The sequence below is a fragment of the Diospyros lotus genome, chromosome 10, assembly GCF_014633365.1.
Source record: "Diospyros lotus cultivar Yz01 chromosome 10, ASM1463336v1, whole genome shotgun sequence".
NCBI classification, from domain to species: domain Eukaryota; kingdom Viridiplantae; phylum Streptophyta; class Magnoliopsida; order Ericales; family Ebenaceae; genus Diospyros; species Diospyros lotus.
The window spans coordinates 23541423-23558121 of NC_068347.1; the positions used below are offsets into that span (position 1 = coordinate 23541423).

At 37.8% G+C, this 16699-nt stretch overlaps 1 protein-coding gene across 1 annotated transcript in view; it reads right to left on the reverse strand.

Annotated features, from left to right (window-relative positions):
• The window catches only part of LOC127811403 (uncharacterized), a 65576-nt gene that overhangs the window by 25634 nt on the left and 23243 nt on the right, over positions 1 to 16699 (reverse strand). Inside the window, exons 8-11 of the mRNA XM_052351228.1 lie at positions 3811 to 3977; positions 2658 to 2846; positions 2453 to 2542; positions 13 to 93 (exon numbers count right to left, since the gene is read on the reverse strand). Coding sequence (XP_052207188.1) covers positions 13 to 93; positions 2453 to 2542; positions 2658 to 2846; positions 3811 to 3977 — 527 coding nt within the window. The remainder of the gene's footprint in view (positions 1 to 12; positions 94 to 2452; positions 2543 to 2657; positions 2847 to 3810; positions 3978 to 16699) is intronic.

The following is a 16699-nucleotide window of genomic DNA, read 5'->3' on the forward strand; positions in this document are numbered from 1 at the left end:
TATTCAACTTACCATCTGATTGTGAAGAATGATATCCATGTAAGCTTCCACAACCTTCAAGTACTTATCAAGGCTATTGTATTCAGAAGCAACCTGAAATTATTGAAACATCTAAGAAAAATTTTACAAGGGTCACATGACAATGAGGCAAACTCATCGAGTAATTTGATTGATAATCTATCACAACAACAATAATCACAAGCCCATCCCACAAGGTAGGTTAGCAATTGGCTACATGAATTCTAGATCCCCAACTATGTCTATCTATGGCCATAACCTTTATAAGACAATTAAATTCCATGTCATGTTCCCATAGAGTTTTCTTTGGCTTCCTCTTCCTATTTTACTACAAACCTCCTCCATTTCATTCACTTGTCTCATTGGTGAGCCCAATGTTTTAAAAACCAGATGGAAAGCAGCTGGTCAATCAGACTAGTAAAATCGGGAACTGATCATGGACTAGTTTGGTCAAACACCAAAAAATTGGCTAGCAAAAACCGGCCAATTTTTTTCCTAACTGGGCAAACCAGCTCAGTTCAACCACCATTTCCCCCCAAACCGGCAGAATGAAGTGAAGAAATGATAGGCCAAAGCACAGTAGCCATGACACACACACACGCACACACACACACACACACACAGAGGAGACAGTATTGAACAACAACAGTGAGAATCACTTCACCGTTGGCAATTCCATCTGCAGCCTCATCATCAGAGGTATCTCCAAAGGTAGCCATCACACACACACACACACCCAGTGTTGCAAAATGGCCTTTTGGTTGTGACGGTAGATATGGCTTCTCACTTTCTGTAAGAGTTTGGCATAGAGCATTTATCAAGGAGGTGGATGTGAGTTTTCATTTCTGCAAGGGTGGATTATGACAGAAAACTATGATGTGGCGAGGTATAGCAGTCGGGGTGGTTTGATGGGGTTAAGGAAGGGAAATAAAAATAAATTTTAGTGAGAAAAATTTGAAAAATAATATTTAAAAGTTAAAACTAAATATTTAAGTTCTATATTTTATAATAATAACAATCATAAAATTAGTGATAATATTTCTACTATTTTCAATAACAGAATATGATATAGTTTTTAAATACCATTTTCAAGATAATTGAATATCTAAACTAACAAATAATGTAAACAGTACATGTTTTAATTATTATATATTTATTTGATAAAATTACATCTCGCTTCGACTTGGTCCAACCATTGACCTTTGACCTTATCCCTTTTCCAGTTCAATACCCTAGTCTAATTATTACAACATTGGATGAATCTATTGATTTTGCTCACATGCTTAAATCATCTCAATCACGTCTAGTGCGTTTTTTCTTCAATAGGTGCTAAACTAATCTTATTGTACACAATCTCATTTTTTATTTTGTCTTTTCTTTTTTGCCACAAAGATAGTCTTATAATCATCAAATATAACATCCCCTTTTGCTTTAAAGACATTCAATGATTGAATAAAATGTTGGACACACTTCTTCACTTTAACATCTGCATTGATTCTGAGAGTAACATGCTAACATCCTCCAGAATCTCTCCTTCATTCTGAACAATTGATAACCTACCATTATAAATAAATTCCTGAGATATTAAATGAGAAATCAATTATAGGATGTACTTTTATTAGCCACACATCCAGCATAACACAGTGCAACCAATTCTAGAATGCCATGAGTGAAAAAATAAAAATAAAAAAGCAAAGAAAATCTCAATTTCCGAAGCAACTAGACAAACTTGCAATAAAAAAGTGGGGGATGAGAATAGGAAAAATGTCAAATAGACACGATGATGACTTTGGAGTCACTACAAAGGGAATAATGGATCAGGCACAGTCACTGATCACCTTAAATAACTAGTCCATTACCAAGTCTATCACAATGTTCCATGAAACAATTAAAAAGTAAGAGATTAAACCATCCATTTCCTTTCTATTAATCCCTCATACCAACATTTTTTTCCTTCTTTTTCTTGGAAAGGATACCAGTATGCAGTTCAACCAGATAGATACTAGATTGCACGATTATTCCTCAATTGGTCTAGCAATATTCTTAAAGAAAATCTACTTTTGCCTAGTTTCAAGAAGATCTACAGCAACTATGTCCACAAACAAGCATATGCAAGTCACAAGACTCACAACTCTACCTCCCCTGCCATGGAGAAAATGGACAACTCCATCTCCAAAAATTCTTCACCTTCACCAAAATTGCCCAAAGAAAGAAAGAACCATATAAAATAGCACGGAAAACATGAATGTGTTAGAAAAACCTTTCAAAAGCATTCAAAAAATAACAGAAAATTATTCTACATAGAAAGAGGTTAAGAGTGTGTACAAGGAAAGTCTTGAATCCCATCAGAAAGACCTAAAGAAGGAACTGGCAATGAAAAGAAACTACTCAAGATCAGCGCAAAAGTAAACAAGAATCACAAAATTCTGAATACCTGAATGACTTTATCTACTACTAGATTGATTGTATCCAATTGAGCTCCCCCTTCAGAAAGCCTAAACCCAAGCAGCCTGTAATTTAAGCACTGCATCTTTTATAAGTTAAAACTGGTTATAGTTCATAGTTTAAAGTCTGTAAAGGGCAACACACACTCTAGCACAATGGAAGTGCTATAGCATAAGGATCCCACATAAGAATACCTGATCAGAGGAATAATCTTTGCAGCCATCAATGAGTTCAAGAATCTCCACAGCATTAGAACTGACTAGTTCATTGGGAAGCTCCTTGAGTAGATGATGAAGAATAATTGATATAAAAGTAAGTCTGTGGAACAACTCATACTGATTCCTCCCTGATCCAAGCACCACCAATACATTGCCAGCTTGTGCCTTCCAATAAATATTTGGTGTTGTAAAGTTAGCTAGCATAAAAAACACTTACTCATCAACAGTAATATCCATAATGATGTAAATACATATTTCTCTTTTTCTTGAATAATGTGATGACTTCATTGATATAACACATGGTTTTCCCAAAGTAATTACCTCCTGGGTAAGACAAATTTGAAGCTGTCATTCCCTGATCCAGAGGCCAAAAGTTTCTAGAAAATAATGCAAAACAAGTCCTACTCAATTTTCAAAGAGAAGTAGTTACTCCTACTCTCAGCACCCTTTTTGAGAAATTCATGATCAACTCTCCATTTTAACTTTTGTCCATTAAGAGCATGATCATTCCCCTTCAATTCAGATAGAGTTTCCAGAGTCAAAACATAATGATTAGCAACCAGCTGTAATAAATTCACAGCCATCATGCCCAGTTCTACACTTCATTAATCATGACATGAGGCAGAACATTAGTTCACAACCATGAACTCAACATGCTGCAACCTCCAAACATTTTTCTCTTACATTAGAAGCAGAATCTGGGGATAATGCTCAACAATATGGTTGAAAAAAATCTAGGCATGAAGGTGTACTAAGGAATAATGCCTAATTACATTATGTACACATATCGCTGATGTATCAATCACAGGAAGAGCAATTGGTAATTCCAGCCATACAGTACAGTGGAAACTCAGTCCTGAAATTAGCACTAATTTGGAAAAGGTTTTTATGCTATTGCTATATTGTTGAAATGTGATCTTTAATCCTGAATTTTAGCCTCCTCTACACAAATTATGTTATTCAAATAGTCATACATTGAACTACTGATATATAAAATTACTGCATATATCCTTATCACAAAGATCGCATAACAGATGATCCCATTTAAAGGCAGGATATTAACAAATTTGCCTGCATAGAAATGCTATTACAGGAGGAGTATGATACCACATGATGTCTGATCACTTACCTGACATGAATCCTTAATTATACATTTTATAATATACTCAATCGTTGGTTCCATCAAACTGATAAGCAACCTGCTCTTTTCTGCTATCTTTTCATGTGTGGCTTCTTTTGCTGATAGCAACCGCGTAAATAGAATTTTTAAGTCATTAATGCAAATTATTAGATATCCTGTAACAGAATAATCAAACAATACATAAAATCAGTTTCTGAAATGAAGGGATATTAACAGCCATTTAGAACAGTTTTTCAAAGAACAGGCAAATGCTGCAACATGTTCAGTATGAACCAGATCAAATAACATAAAATCCAAAGCAGAGGCATGGCCAGTTCCATGACCAACTTTAAAGACTAGCCAATCAAGTCTCTTGAAGTACTGACCAAAGAAGGAAGCCAAAGATTTTGGAAGAGAGGAAAACCCACAATTCATAAATAAGAAAGAACTGTTGGAAAGAGGAAAATTATCAATAAGAAAGAAATTTGTTTTTAATCATCTATCAAAGAGCGAAATTGCCTCAATACTTACCCAGGGAGCCTGTTGAAGGAATTAAGGCTTGTTGACATCTTTGTTTGTATTCTGTTAAGTGTTGGTTTCAGTTGTTTGGTTAGAGCTTAGTTCATGTGTTGTAAGCTGTTATGTTTTAAGTGTTATTAGGAGGTTAAGCTTGTCATATAAATAGGCTTAACCTCTCTGTTTTGAATTCAATTGAACGAGGCATTATTTCAGAATTCTTTTTCTTCTCTCATCATTTCTCTCGAATCCTTTATCAACTTTACATGGTATCAGAGAGCCTTGCGACTAACGTCCATGGCTTCAAATCGTGATTCCAGTGCCTCGTCTTTGCCTCGATCAAATTATTCTTCTGATTCGCAAATCGATTTTCCGTCGGTTGCAAAATCTCTTAATTTTGTTCCGATCAAGCTTGACACCAGTAACTACTTGTTCTGGAAAGCTAAACTGCTAGCTACCATCTGAGCTTTTGATCTTGTTTCCTTCATTAACAAGTCTCAATCGCCTCCAAAATATGTTCAGATCTGAAAACTAGTGTAGATGTTTTGGATCAGACGATTGTGAATCCAGTGTACTTGACGTGGATTCGTTCTAACCAGCTTCTTCTTGGCTGGTTGTTCTCGACGATGGACAAAGAAGTCCTTGCACAAGTGATTCACTGTGAATCGTCGAATGAGGTATGGTCTTCACTTGAGACTCTATATTCGCAACAAACTGTTGCCAAATCTTTTTAACTGAAACAACAGCTAAGGTCAGTTAAGAAACACTCACTTTCAGTGAATGATTTCATTTTGTGTATCAAGACTATTGTGCATGCTTTAACTGCGATTGGTGAACCCCTAGGTGATAAAGATTTGTTGTTAGCCATTTTAAATGGATTGGATCATGATTATGACACTGTAGTGAGTCTAATTACCTATCAGATGGACGAGATCAATTTAGAGAAAGTGCAGTATCTCCTTCTTATGCATGAGCAATGTCTTGTTTCTAAGAATTCTGTTGACTCCTCATTTGTGAATTTTGATTCTGCTATTAATGTGAATGCTGCGACACATGGTGGTAGATCTAGTAATGGTTTTGTCAATAACTCTAGAGGATGATACATGTCTCGTGGAGGAGCTTTTGTGAGTCGAGGTGGTAGAGGTAGAGGCCGGTTTGGTGGTCGACGAATTTATTGTCAGTTGTGTGGCAAACCTGGCCACTTCGTTGAAAAGTGCTATCATCGGTTCGATAGAAATTTTCAGCATCCTTCTGGTCAAGGATTTGGTCAATCTGGTCGAGGAGGTGGAAGTGGTTTTCAGAATCAAATAGAGCCATATGCATTTTTGACTAGTCCTAGTGAATCTAACGAAGTTTTTATGGCTGATCTAGGTTCCACTTCCTCCTATAATTCTCAAACTTCTTATCCAGCATCAATTAGTCCTTATCAGCCTTCATCATCCAACTCTCCTTGGTTTGTTGATTCTGGCGCCACAAATCATATCACTACCAGTCTTAACAACTTATCTTTGTCGTCTCCTTATCAAGGCACTGATAAGGTTACTACTGGTGATGCCTATTTCTCATATTGGTGTTGGTCATTTACATACTCAATCTAATTCTCGATCGGTTCTTTCTTTACCTCATATTTTTCATGTTCCTCATATGAAGAAGAGTCTTCTTAGTGTCTCTCAACTCACAAGAGATAATAATGTTGTTGCTGAGTTTAACCCTACCTCTTGTTTGATTAAGAACAAGGACTCCAGGGCTGGTATTACTCCGAGGAACCCTTAGAGATGGTGTGTATCAGTTGGTGTCAACTTTTGACTTTGTTGTGCCTACATCATCTCAGACCATAACTTCTTTCAAGACCCCTGACATTGCTGTCAATAATTGTTTCAAGACCTCAGATGTTGTTTCTTCTTTTCCTAATAACAATTGTATACAGCAGAGTCTAATTTTACCACATCTGTCTTTGAATGCCAATATAGCTCAAGCAAATTGTATAGGACAGCAGTGGCATGCCAAATTAGGGCACCTTGCTTTTCATGTATTGAAGCATGTTTTGAATAAAATTCAAGTTTCTTGTCCACAATCTAATGTTTCTTTTTGTGATTCATGTAAGGTTGGGAAGTCACATCAACTTCCATTTTCTAATTATCCTATTTCAGCTAAACATCCTTTGGAGTTAGTTTATTCGAATGTTTGGAGTCCTACACCTATTGCCTCTGTTGAGGGTTATCGTTACTACATTGTTTTTGTTGATGCCTATACCCGAAGCTCATGGCTTTATCCTTTAAAATTAAAGTCTGATTCACTCCAAACTTTTATCAATTTTCATAAGCTTGCTAAGCTGCAGTATAGCTCTAAATTGAAAGCCCTTCATACTGATAATGGGGGTGAATTTAAAGCCTTTTTATCTCATCTACATTCCTATGGCATTTAGCCTCGTTTTTCTTGTCCTCACACACCCCAACAAAATGGTGTTGCAGACAGAAACCATCGTCACATTGCTAAAATGGGTCTAACCTTACTTGCTCATGCTCCCATGCCTTTGTCCTTTAGGGCTTAAGCTTTCCAAACTGTTGTTTACCTCATTAATCTTTTGCCTTCCGTTGTTCTTCATTTTCGTTGTCCCTTCGAGCTACTTTATCATAAACAACCAAACTATTTTACTCTTCAACCTTTTGGCTGCACCTGTTTTCCCGCTCTTAGACCTTACAATCGACACAAATTTGATTTTCATTCTTCTAAGTGTTTTTATTGGATATAGTCATGGTGATGCGGGTTATAAATGTTTGCATCCATCGGGTAGAATTTATGTTTCCAAACATGTTCAATTTAACCTTGATGAGTTTCCCTATCCTTCCTTGTTTCAGTCCTTTGGGAAATCTTCATCTGTGCTCCATCCTTCCGGACCTTCAACTATACTTTTTCATTCTCTTCCCTCATTTTCTTCCAGTGTTCCTCGGGTGCCTCAGTCAGTTGTCCCTCCTTTATCAAACTCTGATTCTGTTGCCTCAGCAAACAGCTCTCCAGTGTCTTTTAAGAACCCTGCCTTCTCTCCACACTCTTCTTCTTCTTCCTTTTCGTCCTCTAGTTCTCCTTCTAGTCCTTCTTCAGTTCAGCCTCCTCAACCTCCTCGTATACCTAAATACCGACTTCCTCCTGTACCATCGGTTCATCCTAATGCTTACTCAGTCTCAAGCTAGGAAGTCTATGGCCTCTTCTCCTCATGTTCTCTTGACTACCGTAGAACCTAGCTCAGTTCATGAAGCTCTCCTAGATCCTCACTGGACTAAGGCTATGCAAGAGGAGTTCATTGCTTTGCAGTCCAATCACACTTGGGATTTGGTTCCATTCTCCTCTGATATGAATCTCATTGGGTGCAAATGGGTATTTCGTGTTAAGTATAAATCTGATGGCTCCATTCTTAGACACAAGGCTCGTCTGGTAGTTAAAGGTTTCTTACAAACATCAGGCATTGATTATGGAGAGACTTTTAGCCCGGTTGTTAAGGCTCCCACCATCCGAGTTCTGTTTTCCTTGGTTGTTAGTTTTGGATGGGATATTCAGCAAGTTGACATAAATAATGCCTTCTTAAATGGAGACTTGACCGAGGATGTATACATGATACAACCAGAAGGTTTTACTGATTCACAGTTTCCTTCTTATGTTTGTAAACTTCGGAAGTCTCTTTATGGACACAAGCAAGCTCCAAGAGCTTGGTATACTAAGCTGCAGCAAGCTTTACATGGTTGGGGTTTTGTTCGGTGTGTCTCTGATAGCATCCTTGTTCATTAAACGGACTGCTAAGGCTGTGTTATTTCTCTTGGTGTATGTAGATGATATTCTTGTCATCGGATCTGATTCTTCTGCCCTTAAAGACTGCATACATGATTTGGATACCTACTTTGCTCTCAAAACTCTAGGGTCGGTTAACTATTTTCTTGGTTTTGAAGTGTTTCGGAATGAGACTGGATTATATCTCACTCAGTCCAAGTATACATTGGACTTGTTGCATAAAGCTGGCATGCAAGATTGCAAGCTGTGTGAGACACCAGTGGTTTTGGGGGTATCCTTTACTGATGAAGGTGATAATTTCTTGGATCCATCTCTCTATAGAACCATTATTGGTTATCTTCAATACTTGACCCATACCAGGCCAGATATCTCCTTTGTGGTGAATCGTCTTAGTCAATTTTTGTCTGCTCCTAAAGAGCAGCACTAGACAGCTTGTAAACAATTGCTTGGATATTTGAAAGGTTCTATTGGTTTAGGGTTGTTGTTTACACCTGCCACCTCTAATTCGACCTTGATAGTGTTCACAAATGCAGACCATGCTGGCTACAAGGTAACTAGAAAATCCACCAGTGGTCTTTGTGTTTTTCTTGGTTCTAATTTGCTAGTATGGAGTTCAAGGAAATAGTCGGTTGTCGCTCGGTCAGTAGGAGAAGCCAAGTATCGTGCCATGGCCCAAGGTGTCACAGAAGTTATGTGGTTGCAGTCTTTGTTTACTGAGTTAGGATATTCTTTGTCTCAAGTTCCTGTTCTATGGTGTGACAACCTAGCAGCAAGAGCACAGTCGAGAATCCAGTGTTCCATTCTCGTACAAAGCATATTGAGATAGATGTTCGTTTTGTTACAGAGAAAGTTGAGAATGGTGAGATTGATATTCGGTATGTGCCTACTATGTACCAGGTCGCAGATATTTTTACTAAAGGGTTGTCAGGGGACAAGTTTTCCTTTCTTTGCAATAAGCTAGGGCTTTGTTGGTCTCCTGTTCACTCTATTATGCCTGATGTGGATGAAGCTCCTCAGTTGGGATCTGCCACCACCAGGAGGTCTATATTCAGGGGGAATGTTGAAAGAATTAAGGCTTGTTGACATCTTTGTTTGTATTCTGTTAAGTGTTGGTTTCAGTTGTTTGGTTAGAGCTTAGTTCATGTGTTGTAAGATATTATGTTTTAAGTGTTATTAGGATGTTAAGCCTGTCATATAAATAGGCTTAACCTCTCTATTTTGAATTCAATTGAACGAGGCATTATTTCAGAATTCTTTTTCTTCTCTCATCATTTCTCTCGAATCCTTAATCAACTTTACAGAGCCATTGTACCATGCTCCTCCACATACAAATTTGTATTTAGTAAACAGAAAAAGGATATTTCTGATGAATCATTTCCTTCTAATAAATTTCAGGAAGAGTGGAAGTCAAGTTCATTATATGAAACAGAGAAGGTGAAGGAACACACAAGACACAACATTCTAAAACATAAAATCATGTTAAAAGTAGGTGCATGTGAGGGAAACAGTGAGATGCTGTTGAAGATTGTTGAAGACTTCTTAGGATTTATTCCTAAATATCTCCTTTCCTAAATATGTTGGAGATTTACCTTTCCTGTTTTAGGAAATAGAAGATTTCCTGTTTTTCTTTCTTTCTTTTTTGTCTTTCTTTCCCTTTTGCATATTGTCTTTCTTTCCCTTTCTATATATATATTGTACAGCATATACTCAGTTCAAGATACAGAAGAGTCATTCCTTTCTTCATGGTATCAGAGCCTTTTATGATTGTCCACTGTTATCCTGTCAGCCTTCATTGCTGACCTTTGTTCTTCCTGTCATTTCTTGTTGGCCTTCATCACATCACCTTCGCTGATTTGGCCTTCATTACCATTCTTGTTCCCTTCAATCTCCTTCATTGTTTTCTGGTTATTCCATGAGGAGATGTCTGAGACTTCCGAGAACGTGACATCCAATCCTGGAGCTGTTTTTGATTCCCCGTTGACTGGTTCAAGTGGAGAGCTTCAAAGCATGAGTGCTGTTTATCGCTTAAATGGGAAGAATTATCTGCAATGGTCGCAGATTGTGAGGACACTCTTGAAGGGAAAAGGGAAGATTAGCCACTTAGATGGGACTGGTCTGAGTAGTGATGACCCCAAGTTCCAAGAATGGGATGAGGAGGATTTGGTGTACTGGATATGGAATTCAATGCAGCTAGAGATCAGTAGAAATCTAATGTTCCTTCCTACAATGCGAGATATTTGGGAGACGCTTCAAAAAACCTACTCCATGAAGCAAGATGTTGCAATGATTTACGAACTGAGAACCAAAGTTTCATCTGCAGTACAAGGCACTCTCTCTATTACTAAATATTATAGCTATTTGAATGGTCTTTGGCTTGAAATAGATCATTATCAAGATCTTAAGATGGAGTGTGCTGAAGATACTAAAGTCCTACTTGAATTTCTTGAAAGGGATAGGATTTTTGGGTTTCCAGCAGGACTAAATATGGAATATGATTAAGAGTGCAAATGTTGGGAAAGGATCAGCTACCACCCCTTAGTGAGGTTTTCTCCATCATTTGAGCAGAGGAAACTAGGAGAAATGTTATGCTTGGGACACAACCAACCAAAGGTTCCACCATGATGTCCAAGATAGGTACAGAGGATGGAGGAAATAAGCCATATAATCTAGGACAAGGACAAAACAAGGTTGATTCCTCTAAACAGTCCAACCGAGATGGATTGTGGTGTTCCTACTGCAAAAAGCCTCGACATACAAGGGATAACTACTTCAAGCTTCATGGGAAGGCTCAAGTATAGGCTATGAATGGTAGATTCAAAGGACAAAAGCAAAGCAAAGCCAATCTTGCTAATAAGGAGGATACTTCTCAAGAGGAATTAGCTGTCAGTGGAGAAGAATTCAGCAAAAAGGACATTGAAAGGTTGAAAGGTTTGCTGAACTGCCTCACCAAGACTTCTGGTACATGTTCATTGGCTCAGAATGGTAAGTGTCTCATTTCTGATTTCTCTAAAGCTTCTGACATCTTCCATTCCCACTCATGGGTCATAGACTCTAGTTCTACCGATCATATGACTCACTACCCAAATAAATTTGACAATTATGTGCTTCTCCCTAGAAACAAAAAGATCCTTATAGCTGATGGATCAGCTATTCCAATTGCTGGTCATGGCAACATTAGAGTTACCCCTCTCCTTTCCTTACCTAATGTCCTACATGTTCCCAAACTGTTAACCAATCTTCTCTCCATCTCCAAAATCACCAAAGACCAGAATTGTACAATCAAATTCTTGATTCTCATTGTGTTTTTCAGGATTGGGCCACGGCAAAGACAATTGGATTTGCTAAGGAAAGGAACAGTCTGTACTATTTTGAAGGGACTAAAGGTGACTTAGACAGAATTAGTTGTATTTTGTATATCAGTTGTAGCATATGATTTCTGCAAAGGATAAGTTACAGGTTATAACTGATTTGTAACTGTTGATTGGTAAAGCTAACCAACATGTTTGGGGAGTCAATCAAGTACTGAAGTCAGTTTCTCATTTCTCTCTCAATTTTCTCTCTATTTTCCTCCACTTTCTCTGTGTTCTCTCTCCATTTCTTTCTTCCATTCTTCCTTCTCAATTCCATTCTAAAAAACCCTAGATTCAAGGCTAAGTCTTAACAAGCATGCACTCACACAGCCTACACACACACTTGAACTTCCTAATACCAGAGAACTCTCAAAATCCAAGTCATTCAAACCAGAACCACCTCAACTAGAACTAAAATCTCAAAATGCCACTCAGGAATAGCAGCAATCACAATTGAATCAAGCATCCAAAAAATTGAAAGTTTAATTGAAGACGTGTACAACACAATCCAGATCAAAGACAGATCAATGACTCTAAACCAAGTCTAGGTATTGAAATAACACTCTCTCTCTCTCATCTATTAGTAAGCAATTTGAACTTGATCTTTGCTAGAAAAATGCCGAGATTCCCATTATATTCAAGGATTATATTTGCTTGAGTTGTATTTCTATATTTCCTTTCTATTCCTCTCCCTAATCTTGACTGTATCTTCTAAATCTTTCCTATTTTCAGAAATAACTAGATTAGGAAACTGTCGAATGTAGAAGACTATTAGCCTTTACCAACTATATATAATCTTGTAAACCCTGCAATGAGGAATAAGATTGGTTTTTTCTCGGCTACTTTTGACATGGTATCAAAACCCTAGGTTCATATTCCTGGAGCCGACCATTATGTTTTCTGGTTGACTATAGCCGACATTGATATCTAGCCCACTTTCATAGCTATCAAAACCCTATAACCATGACAGATTCAATGGAATCCAGTGGTACAACGGAGGTACCCTTTCTGGAAATAATGGCATTGCTTCAAGTGGAGAACTACAGAATATTCAGGCTGCTTATAGACTGAATGGCAGGAACGACTTGAAGTGGTCCCAATTGATTCGGACATTTCTAAAGGGTAAGGGAAGCTTAGCCATCTACTTGGGACAGGACCTAAGAAGGAGGATCCTGCATACGCAGCTTGGGATGAAGAAGATCCATTGATCATGTCTTGGCTCTGGAATTCCATGCTGCCAGAGATCAATGACACGGTGATGTTTCTAAACTCTACTAAGGAGATTTGGGATGCTGTGAAGCTAATATACTCTAAAGTTCATGATGTTGCACAAATTTATGACATAAGGACAAAGGTGGCAGCCATCGAGCAAGGATCTAGGTCAATCACCGAGTATGCCAACCTCTTGCAGACCTTGTGACAAGAGTTGGATCATTATCAATGTATCCAAATGATGATGCAACTTTACAGAAAAGGTTTGTTGAAAATGAGAGAATATATGATCTTCTTGTTGGGCTAAACTTAGAGTTTGATGTAGTTAGAGTTCAAATTCTTGGAAAGGAGGATATGTCGTCTCTAAATGAGACGATCTCAATTGAGCGGGCAGAAGAAGGACAGAGAGGAGTGATGCATGAGACTTTGTCTACAAAAAGTTCAACAGTTGTGATGGTTGATAAGTGTCATTTATACACTTATTTAGGCATATAAACTTAGCATTTATTTATTTAATGGGCATGATTGCTAGTTAATTTGGTTTAATATTTGATTATGTAGGTGCAACTCTCATGTTAAATGAACTTGGAGCAAAAATGATGATTTTAGTGCATGATGGGAGTTGAACCAGGCATTGAAACCATGGTTGGATACCTTTGAGGGTCAATGTTGGTGATTTCATAAAGCGTCAGGAGCAAAACGTAAAAGTTGAAGAATTGAGAGTCGAGAAAAAAATGGCTCACGGCCTACCACAGCATGCATACTACGATAGGACCGCGATGGGAGAAGGTCACTGAAGCTCACGGTCTTACTACGGTATGCATACCGCAGTAGGACTGCGAGTGGAAACTTTTGCTGGAGCTCACGATCCTGTCGCGGTAGGACCGTGATAGGGCATAGAGCTTTGTCTAAAAGTGAGTTTCGGGCCTGTTTTCTTCCAAATTGATCAGTGATGAACGTCTTTCTGGTGCACGACTCTGAAACCCTAAAAAACACTATATAAAAACTCATTCTTCACAACTCAAGGGGAAACACGGACGGAATTGGACACAATCAACTTGAAGGAAGAAGGAGACTTTTCTGAAGAAAACTCAAGAGCTGGGTTGTATTTCTCTGTTCTTTCTCATATCCCAGATCATAATTTCCATATTTGTTATTCTTTTATCTGTTGAAATCATGTCTGGTTAAGTGTTTTGTAACTAGGGTGAATGATGAAACCTCGTATATTATTGGTTTAGTTTGACATTGTTCGTTTTTGCTATATTCTTGCCTTCTAGGTTGATTGTTTATTATACTCTTAACTTTGTTTTGATGTTTGATCACCATTAAAACATGTTTGTGATTTATATTGTTTTCGAAAGATTCAATATGAATTTAGCACATGGTAATAAGCAACATAAGGTCCTATAATAGATAGATATACTATTATGCCTTGTGAATTCATATTGGGATGATCATTGAGATTGAATGCATGTTTATATATTCCTAGGGTGATTAGAGATAATTAATCTCATATATATATATATATATGCATAGAATCAGATGACTATCAAGAAAGGCTTTCGGTTGACATAGGATCATTGATTTTCAACTCAGGACAAGAAGTAGCAAATTCGAGTAATGAAGGATTAAATCATATTAAGAACAATGGTGGATTCATGAACTCTAGTGTCGTAGATTATTGAGTTTGAAATCTAAAGAATTGTTTATGTGTCTATAGTTTGTTAATTAGTTCTAGTTAGTATAGAACCAACTGTTAATTATCCTATAATTGTGTGTATCTTGTTGAAGTTAAGTGTGGTTAAAGTGGAAATCAATAGCCAATTCTCGTAGATACGACACTCTACTTATCATTATATTACTTGTCACGACTCGTCCACTTGCGGGATAGATTTGATGGACAATAGTAAAGGGGTTCCAGCTTAGAAAAGCAGCCTAAGGAGGAAAGGAAGGTGTTTGATTCATCAAAAGTAATTAACAAAGACTCCTTATGGTGTAGCTACTACAAGAAGCCTCGGCACACCATAGAAAAGTGTTGGAAACTTCATGGTAAACCCCCTAAAGGTGGACAATTAAGGGGCCAAGGGAAAGCTCAGGTGGCTAGTAGCCAGCAATCTACTAAGGGAAAGGGCCAAGACCGAGTAGATACGATGGAGCTCAATAGGGAAGAAATTGAGAAACTGAGAAGCCTGTTGGGGTCCTTGGAAAAGAAACCCAGGATAGGTACTTGCACTCTAGCTTTCACAGGTATATCTTCCTCTTCTCTTGCATTTCATGCTTCGAACACAACCCTTCTAAATACATGGATTCTTGACTCTGGAGCCATAGATCATATGACTTGCTCCTCCCACCAGTTTATAACCTATACACCATGCCCTAGCACAAGGAAAATAACCATGGCTGATGGGCCATTAACAACTGCTGCTAGATAAGGAGATGTTTTACAGTCATCTCACCCTAAAAAATGTCCTACATGTTCCTCAACTTTTCACAAACCTTGTGTCTATTCAGAAGCTTACTATAGATTCTAACTGTAATGTCATTTTTTATTCCTCTTTTTTGTGAATTCAAGAACAGGACATGAGGACGATAATTAGGCATGCTAGGGAGAGAGATGGACTGTGCTACCTTGAAAACCTTAGTGGACAAGTTTAGAAAAGGAAAGTTTCTCCTTTATCATTCCTACTTAAGTCCAATAAAGATTAGTTGTGGCTTCATCACTTTCGTCTTAGTCATCAATCTTTTAGGGTCCTTAAGTTGTTTCCTTTGTTGTTCAAAGGCTTAGATGTTGCGGATTTTCATTGTGATGTGCGTGAACTTGCAAAACATAAAAGAGTCTCATTTCCTCCTACTAATAAAAGCTCTCTTCCATTCACACTGACTCACAATGATAAATGGGGCCCCTCCACTGTTCCTAACATTTCAGGAGCTCGGTGGTTTGTTTCCTTTGTTGATGATTGTACTCTTGTGGTTTGGTTATACCTTTTAAAGATAAATCTGAAGTATGCACTCTTTTTCCAATCTTCTATAACATGGTCAAAACTCAATTTGGTGTTGAAATAAAGAGGTTTTGGTTTGATAATGCCAAAGACTACTTCAATCAGTCTTTATCTTATTTCTTCCATGAAAAGGGCATAATACAGGAATCTTCTTGTGTCCATACTCCTCAACAAATGGGGTGGCTAAGAGAAATAATGGTCATCTTTTGGCTGTTACAAAAGCTCTTATCTTCCAAAATAATGTTCCAAAACAATATTGCAGAAAAGCAAAGTAGTCTTAACAGCCACATATCTTATTAATAGACTTCCCTCAAGAAGTCTTGATTCTCATAGTCCAATTCATCTTCCTGAAAAATTTTGTCCCGAGATCAATGTCTCAAATAATCTTACTCCTAAAGTCTTTGGATGCCTATCTTTTGTTCATATTCATAGTCCTCATCGCAGAAAATTTGATCCTCGTGCCTTAAAATGTATCTTTGTTGGGTATTCTTCCACTTGAAAGGGATATAAGTGCTATCATCCCCTACCAAGAAGGTGCTTATCTTGGCTGATGTTACTTTTCTGAAAGATACTTCTTATTTTGATCGTCCTTATCTTCAAGGGGAGATTGCCTTCTTGGAAGACAAGGAAAGGGATATGTTTCTACTTGATTTCTCTTCTTCTCTAAATCCTTCTTCTCCTCCATTAGTCTCTAAGGGCATGATACAAGGAGAGCAAATACCCAATTCTTCTTGTCCACTACAGGTATATTCAAGGAGAAAGGCACCAGCTCCTCCACCTATGCAGGTACCATCATTTGAACCAAGTCTTGACCCTGATATTCCTAGTCCCGGACCAGAACTTGCCACTTAACCTACAACTAACCCTGACCCAAGTGACTATGACAAACCAAACACCAGTAACCTTGACCTTCCTACTGCTATCAGGAAAAGAACAAGGACTTGTGCCCAACACCCTCTGCATTTATTCTTGTCCTATTCAAATATGTCTCCTAAGCACAAAGCTTTCCTTACCAGCCTAAACTCAATCCCCATACCA